This window comes from Typha angustifolia, chromosome 8 (assembly GCF_048772165.1).
Source record: "Typha angustifolia cultivar Huaian chromosome 8, ASM4877216v1, whole genome shotgun sequence".
Lineage (NCBI taxonomy): Eukaryota > Viridiplantae > Streptophyta > Magnoliopsida > Poales > Typhaceae > Typha > Typha angustifolia.
The window spans coordinates 7,399,832-7,408,343 of NC_133246.1; the positions used below are offsets into that span (position 1 = coordinate 7,399,832).

The following is an 8,512-nucleotide window of genomic DNA, read 5'->3' on the forward strand; positions in this document are numbered from 1 at the left end:
TTCTAGATTTAAACCCTATGCTTTTGTTCCATCCTCACGACCTTCTCAAAGGCCTCCTCAAGAGTAGTAGAACATAGAGCATGAACATCCGCTTGTATTTCCTCTCGCAACTCTAAAATAAATGTACTCATCAATGTACGTTCAGGCCACGGTAGCTCACAATAACTACTAACTCTTTCAAACTCAGCTTGGTACTCCAATACGGTAGTCATTTGAACCATCTTGCTTAATGTGGTAGCAAAATCTTTATATGCCGCTGTCCCAAATCTGCGTATAATTCTCCATGAATCATCGATCTATACCAATGCAATATCGTTCCTTGGAGGCGAAAGCTTACCATCTGGACTTTTACATCTTCCGTTGTACCTTGACAATCAAAATATTGTTCAACTTGAAATACCCAATCCGTTGGATCACACCGCCTTGGAATTTTGGATAGTCCCAGCATGTGGTTCTCCCTCGAATAACGTTGTCGGGTTCACGAAAGATCCTTGGTTTAGGTTTAAACCTTTGTGCATGTTGATCACCTTCTCTAAATCCTCGAGCACGTCCATCACCATCTACATAGGGATCAACCTCATCCTCAAAGTGCCAATCCTTCTCATCAACGAAGCGCACCGGTGCCGCATGCCTCTTGGGTTCCACCACCGTCGGTCTTGGGTTTTGTAACGTGGGTGGGGGATGATGTGAAGGCATAGGTAGGAGGGGATCATTGACACTCATATGACGCACTTGGACCTGTGGAGTATCGATTCTATAGGGTCCCACTGCTGGTCCTTCTTGAAACTCTGTTTATCGTCGAGGAGATGACGAACCCAATTGACTCACGACATATTCCTTAAATTCATTATGATCCTTTTGTATGTTGTTAACTCTATGCAACAATGTTTAGAACATGCCCCTTAGTTTATCCATATTTAAATCCATGGACGTTGCTTGACTCGGTTTTACCATGGTCGCTCCAAAGGAATCGGCCTCACGGTTAGGATCATCGTGCATTGAGTCCTCTCTTATCAGTGTGCTCTCCATAAGTCTCCTTATTGATGTCATCTTCTTTGTTTCAACCATTAATGGAGTTCTGAGGTTTGCTTGCTTTGATGCCAATTAGTAAGCTCTAATACCAATTGATAGGCATGAAACCATTATCACATATTAAGTTCTAAAATGTAACAGCGCAATCGCCACTATTTATCACATAAGTTTTTGAATTTGGACAATCATGAAGATCAAGGAACAGAACTATGTGAAACCAAAAGAAAGAGAAATTAAATCGTCTGAGCTTTAGATGCACTTTTCAGCCATGACAAGATTACTTCAGCACCTTTTTCCCACGAACAATCCAGCATCATATCATGGGCTAAGCCTTCGACATTGACTGGCTGCACATCATAAAATTTGGCAGTTTCGCAAAGCCCTTCAGTGTCCTGCCAATCATGAAAACATCACTTACAATTTTTACAGTATCTGCAAATCATCCAGCAAAGATATTGAAAATAGAATAAAACAAAGAAGGAAACTACAACAAAAATATCTCATGCAAACAAACCACCAACTATGCTTGATCCTCGAAAAAAAAAAAGGATGGGAAAGAACAAAGGCAGTAATGGGATCTGGATTAGCTGGTCCAAAACCGATAAGACTGACAGATCTTAAAAATTGTATTGTTCATCAATGGACCAGATAAGGTTTGGAATCCCCACCAAGAATGTAATATTTTGTCTTAGCTAGGCTTTGGATTAATAGTGTTTAGGATATCATCGAAGTCAACTTTAGTGGCATTTTGACAAACTAAGCAAGTTTCAAAGGAGGAACAGTGATACTTCAATTATCTTGATAATATACGGATGCAACAACTTGTAATTATTTGGGAAGCATTTGTAAAGAATGTAGGGATAATTATGATATTTGGAACCTTTTCAATGGAAAATAAGTGAAAAAAGGCCCATCAATTATATTATACATCTCTAAATAAGATAAAATACTAGGTATATGCAAAGAAGGGTGGAATGGTGGATCACATCTAAACTTACTGCAATGTCTTATTCCAGTTCAACAGAATTCAATGTGAAATGATCCAACTCTGAACTGAAGATGAATCATGAGATTAGATCCAGAATAATATCCAATCCAAATATGAAGTCTGACAAAGTTAGAAGTAAATTTGGACTCAAATCTAACCAGCCTAAGGGTGAACATCCAAAGATGAATGAATCCTGATATTATAACCTCAAATTACATAGGGAAATATGATTTCCACGAAATGATCTATATCATTTTCTTTGAAGCTAAAAGGAACTAATGAAGCATTTGTCAATTAAGACAACAGTCTCTTGATACTCTCACAGCAAGCTATCAAGCAATAACAAAATTAATTCCAAAATAGGAAAGTAAAAGCTACTAGCTTAAACTTCTCAATAAAGAGTACAAAACAAGGTTAAGAAACCAGCGTAAGAGTTGGACTCTGAAAATAGCCAAGAGTCTCTTTTATCAAGAAGTGCAATGATGCTTAGGCAGTATGCTTGCATCCTTCTGTGCATTATTTGCATTTTGTGTTCCAGCACCTTAAGTGGAACAAAATGTCTAGGTAATTCAGAAATATATAAACTTTCACACTAAAGAAGAGTGAGAAAACTATGAGAGTATATCTTGCTACTCACAACTATGAAGTCATTGCTTGCACCCATTACTAGAAGCTTTATAGAATTCCTTGGTATTGATGGTACAGGCAACGATGCGTTAAGCTTCTTTAAGTCAAACAGTGGCACCTTTGAACTTTCTTTCATTAGCCCTTGATACCTAGAGTAAAGAAGCACAAATCAACAGCTCAATTAATTGTTACATTTATTGCAAAATGCAAAACAAGAAAAGTTAATACATAATTTCCCAAAAAGAATCAATCCACATGTTTTGATTTTTGCAAAAGTGAGAAATAAGCGTGAGTACTTTATGCAATAAGAACTTTGCATTTGATATTTCAAGGTACTTAGGAATAGAAACATACCTTGATACTTTTCCTTAATTAACCTCTATTGAAGCAAGCTACTAAATATTGACAACGGTAGTGGTATTGCCTATTAGAAAAAATGACACATATCGGCTATATTGCTTTGTGAGATTGAGTGGCAATACGTCAAATTCAAAAGCAAATAAATCTTAGCCATTTTGGCTGATATATGAACCATTTCGGTTTCAGTTAAATTCTAAAAATATGATTCATGGTGTAGAAGAATTCTAGAAGGTCAGAAAAAGTGGCAAAAGAGTACAAAAAATTATATTACTCCAATATGATAATAGCAACATGATATGAAGAGTAAAAAATACTCATAACAATATCTTGTCTTCTTAGTGATCATCATCTCTGTGACAAGGATGGCAAGATGCCACCTCTACCAAAGGAGGTAACAGCCACCTCTGCAATAAAGGTGAGCACAAGTGGTGGTGAAAGAAAAAAGAAAAAAGGGAAAGGGGAGAAAAAGAAAGCAACAATAAACAGAGAGAGAGAAGATAGGGGACTTCACAAGAGACCACCTCGTTGGAGCTTCACTTAGATCTTCCTTGGATTGGTCGAATCTACCATGAATCGAGAGAGAGAGACAGAGAGACAGAGAGAGAGAGATGGAGGGAGGGAGGGAGAAATATATATCATATAAACAGAGTTCCTAGGACTTCAACAATTGACATCTTAATTTGGATTTAGGTCGGATCCAATTTATCCAACATATAGAGCCTGCACTGGAAAAACAATTAAAATATTGTCTACTATACCAGCTCCCATATCAGCCAACACATGAGCTGATATGAATGAATAGAGAGATACTGGATTGAAAGTAGGTTTTTGGAAAAGTTGGTTTGGGCCACTGTTTCGGATCGAGATGGCCTATAGTGCTATGTATTCCACCAATACAAATTTATATCAGTCCTTCAAAGCATGCTCCATTAGTGTTGGTGCTTCCTCCCTCATATGGCATTTTCTACTTGACGAAATCATCCATCAAGAAGTCGAGACATTCTGTGCAATTTGCAAGTATTACTGTGAACTTATAAATGATTTTCAGTCAAGTACATACCTCAAAACTATGTGATCTTCCATTTCTGAGGAGAAAAATGTTTCTTTACAAAGTGACAGCGAATTTGCAAAAGCTTTTGCAGCCAAGCTGAGTGTCACCTAGCAGAGAGATAGCAAGTATCACTACATCAATATTATACTTAAAACTGAATAAATATATGTATATCTGGAAAACAACAATTGCAAAGGTTTCATATTGTAATTTAATGGCACAAATGCACAAACTAACTTATCGAAATCTTTACCAGTCATCAATGTGCATTCACAATAAAGTATAGATCCATTTATCTGCTTATCTACATAGTTTGCTGCACAAAAACGTGCATATCTATACTAGTCAATATTTATGTCAGAATGTATATATGCAGCTAGCTTACATACATAATTATCAGTCCAAGCAGGGTTAAGGAGGCTAAGCTAAGGTAGCTTCATTGCCAGTGTAGAATTTTTTTTTCCAAAGAAATTCTCTGATAATGTAATTATGTAACCACATGAACTCACTGTTTCAGGTTGCCACTGTTATTGCAAAATGTTGCTTCTTCATCACCTAGATGTAGCAGTAAGCAAAGGGAGGGTTACCATGCATTGACACCAGGAAGCAGGGAGGTATAATTAAGGCTTCTCAAAAATAATTTTTCATTCACTGATTCACATATACATAATAAATCTTTTCCTACTAATATTCATAAATAAATCTCTGATTGTATTTTAAGATAATTAGACATAATCGAACTCTCTAAAACACAAGATAAAACTAATCTAGATCTGGACTGTTCTAGGTATCCAATTATAGCATATAATAAGCTCTTCTGTTTTATTATTTTATACTCCAGACCTCTTAATCAAAAAGTAGGAAATATTCAAATATTTTACAGATCTACTTATCTACATATCTAAGCCCATCTCCCACTTATTCATAAAGATCTAAGCATTTTTCACAGATTGTTAATTACCATAGTGAGTGCAAAGAAGAGTAATTTAATCTGTAAATTAGAGTTAATTGTAGTGTCCCTAATACTATTCTCCTTCAATTCATAGATCATCCCAATGGAATAATTTTTAGGATCAAGTTTATATAATATTTTTGAAAACTAGAATATATAACAAAGCAGCATATATGTATCAATGAAGTCATATATGTATCAATGAAGTATCTGGAGAGAATCATATCCGATACGGTATATGATGCGACATAGCTAGAGTTTAGAAGTATTCATGCTTCCTAATAAGAGATAAAAAAAAGTTGCCAAGAGTCATTTTATTATATACTTAATGATGAACAATGGGTCTTTCATGAATTGAAAATTTTGACTCGAATTGTTGTTCTGTAAACAACATATATAATTGGTGGTGTGAATAAAAGAAGCAATTGCAATAGTTATACCTTATCTGGATACAAATGTTTTAATTTAAGATATCCAAGCCTATTGTATCACAGGAATACTAGCACTAGAGTATGTGATTCATATTTTAGGTATTCCAGCACAACATATCATGACAAGCATTGTGAACATTCAAGTGCAATTTGTAATTCTGATTTTCAAATTAATACATTCAAGGTCAAAATCCAACCAAGACAATATGAAATGATTTGTATATCCTAAAATTTGTCACTAGGATTACAGGAGGCTTATGTGAAGGCACTCGATGAAAGGATGAGAAAATGTTCATTCAACTAGATGAAGTTGCTTTGGTTTTTTAAAAACCATATTAGCCTAGAGCAATGCACACTTCTTGCAAAGATACAAGACATGATCAAGAAAAGAAAGGAAAAAAAGAAGAGTTTATTTCATGCTTCTGTACCTTAATAGCAGCAACTGGTTTGGTCAGAAGATACCGCCACACTAGCCCACTGAATGTACAAAGATTTAATTATTTCATATTGAGAAGGAAAATGAAGATGACATGCAGAAACTCAAAGAAAATATCTTTAAACATTTAGCTTCTGTCCACATTATTACCTATTCCCTGAAGGAGGCACGGAACATACAAGTACAGCACCTGCAAGTGCCGGGTAAAAATTATCTGCATCCAGAATGACGAACCAGCTTATAGTATACTTTTTGCCGATTCATTAAGGCAGTAACAGAAGAAAGCCATTAAGAATAGTTAACTTGAAATTATTAATTTACTGGTTTCATTAAAACTAGAATACATGATAAGAGCACAGGACATACAGCTTGCAAAAGCAATATTATATTAATCAATAAATACAAAGATACTTCAGCATGTTTTGTTTACTAACCAGCAGAGGATGACTGATCATCAGAAGAAGGCTTGTTCCTCACGTTTGAGACGTAAGACTGGACAACCAGTCCTCCAAATGAGTGTCCAATCAACACAGGCGGTAAGCTGACCTCTTTTTGTATGAAGTCAGCTATATCACTTGTATGTGTCTACTGCAGAGACTTCTACTCATTGGGAAGATCATAGTGGAAATCGAACACTAAAGAGATCCTTAATAAAATGAAAAATCAAATATTTCACTGAAAGCAATTCTTTACTCAAACAATTACCTTAAGGGTGCCAGAAACTGCTCCTGTAGGTACATCACTTTCACCCTGGAAGAGTTACAAAGTTGTAAAAACTCAGCACACAGCATTAGGTTTCTTTCCCACAAATTATTCTTTTAATATTTCTAGTACTTGAAGATGTTGTTGAGGATGCTTTTAATTTGTTTCAATGAAACAGGGCTTAGCCTTTTGTCAAAAATAAAAAATAAAAAAAAAACCTAGTACTTTCATAATTAGTCACTGCGTTCAAATTAAGCAAACAGCTACATAACAAATGAATATAAATGAAAATAGAGGAATATTCCACATGGCGACCGTAATTCTTTCCATACATAGAAAGAACCATAGATAAAAACAAACCAGTTAAGAGTACCGATCTGTTAGAATATACAATATCATGCTAACATCAGACCTCCGTACAATCTACATTTATTCGATTCCTAATCCAAGGGTACATTCCGCTTCTATTAGAGTACTTCTTGCTACCAAAATTTACTTACTTTCCCCACAGCAGATTAACCCGAACAAATGGTCCAATACCTTTCAAGTCAAGAAGTAGAGATGAGAAAAATTAGAAAAAAGGGTTGACCTGGCCCAAGAGACTAAGTGCGTAGCAATCGAATCCAAAGCGAGAAAAGAACGGGAGCCAGTGCTCGGCCCAGCACCAGGCCGCGTGGAAGCTGCCGTGCACGAACACCAGAGGCGGGTTCGGGATCGGCTCAGCGGCCGAGGCGTATCCCTTCTGGGAGATCACCTCCATGGCAAGGCCGGAGGGCAAGCTGTGGAAATGACGGAACTGCCCCTCCTTCAGCTGGTAGGAGGAGAGGGGTTTCTGGGTGGATGTGGCGAGGGAGGCGAGGGGCCTCTTGTTCCTCTTGACGGCGGACTGGGAGAAGTATGGGAGAGAGGATTGGCAAGGGAAGGCCAGAAGGTGGCAAACCATCATTGCGAAAGAGCGGAAGCTCGGGCGGGCAGCGCTCGGAGGTAAGGAATGGTTAGATAGAGTAACAAAATTATTCACGTGATTATCACGTGACTAAGTTTTGGCAAGACTAGCTTGCTCGTTTCAGCAAATTAATGAAGCCGGTCGAATAATTAGTCCCTTACCGTCTACTAACCCGCGACTCCACGAGATATCGGGCTCAGGCCGGATATAACATACTGAGCATAATGAGTCAGATTTAAAAAGTATTATATCCAATAAGATCTCAATGGAAATATCTTAGTTAGCTCTCGTAAGGAGGACATTCCATTGCCTTTCTTAGTAAGACTTTATCACAAAAATCTTAGTAATTATCGACTTATGAGAGATGTTGGCAATTCTATATGCGATGACAAAGTGGAGGCCTTATCTGATCGGTAGGCGATTCATTATCTGAACCAATCAAAGGAGTCTTCTATACTTTATGGGACAACGTATATACACTTCGGCACAATAGAGATGGGTCACAAAATTGTTGGGGGTATAATTATGAAATCCAATACAAGAAGGGAACGGATATACTATCGCGCAAACTCGATACCGCCGAGCTTATAGCCTATTCTTCTCCTACCTTTCCCTTCCTTGACGAGCTGAGGTATGCATGTACATCTGACTCAGATGCTTTGAAATTGTTGCAGGAGGTATTGAATGATCCGAAGCGCCACCCAGAGTTGGAGAACCAAGGCGGTTTGCTGTTGGACAGCGGATGCATTAGGATGCCCACAAATGATGGATTGCGGCAAAAATTGTTAGAGCACTTCTACCAAACTCTAGAGGCTGGTGATGAGGGTGTCTTAAGGACTTATAGGAGGATATCTAAAAGTTGCACGTGGCCAGGGTTGAGGCGAGATATGAGGAGTTTTGTTCGCGCTTGCGAAGTCTATCAAAAGGCTAAGACAACCACATTGAAACCGATAGGATTACTACAGCCTTTACCTATACCAGACTGTG

The 8,512-nt window shown here is 37.4% G+C and overlaps 1 protein-coding gene across 2 annotated transcripts; it reads right to left on the minus strand.

Moving 5' to 3' along the window:
* Window positions 1–1,159: 1,159 nt before the first annotated feature.
* LOC140764189 (uncharacterized) lies at window positions 1,160–7,573 on the minus strand. Of its 2 annotated transcripts, none has more exons than XM_073102614.1 (8): window positions 7,169–7,571; window positions 6,583–6,627; window positions 6,312–6,462; window positions 6,028–6,091; window positions 5,870–5,918; window positions 4,068–4,165; window positions 2,658–2,796; window positions 1,160–1,424 (listed from the first exon to the last, which is right to left on the minus strand). In XM_073102614.1, exons 1-8 carry the CDS (start codon window positions 7,523–7,525, stop codon window positions 1,266–1,268), a joined length of 1,062 nt encoding a protein of 353 aa, XP_072958715.1. In that variant the 5' UTR covers window positions 7,526–7,571; the 3' UTR covers window positions 1,160–1,265. The 2 variants fall into 2 exon arrangements, with proteins under 2 accessions (XP_072958715.1, XP_072958716.1); XM_073102615.1 differs by lacking the exon at window positions 1,160–1,424 and adding an exon at window positions 1,466–2,561 and having other exon boundaries at window positions 7,169–7,573.
* Between the last annotated feature and the right edge of the window lie 939 nt (window positions 7,574–8,512).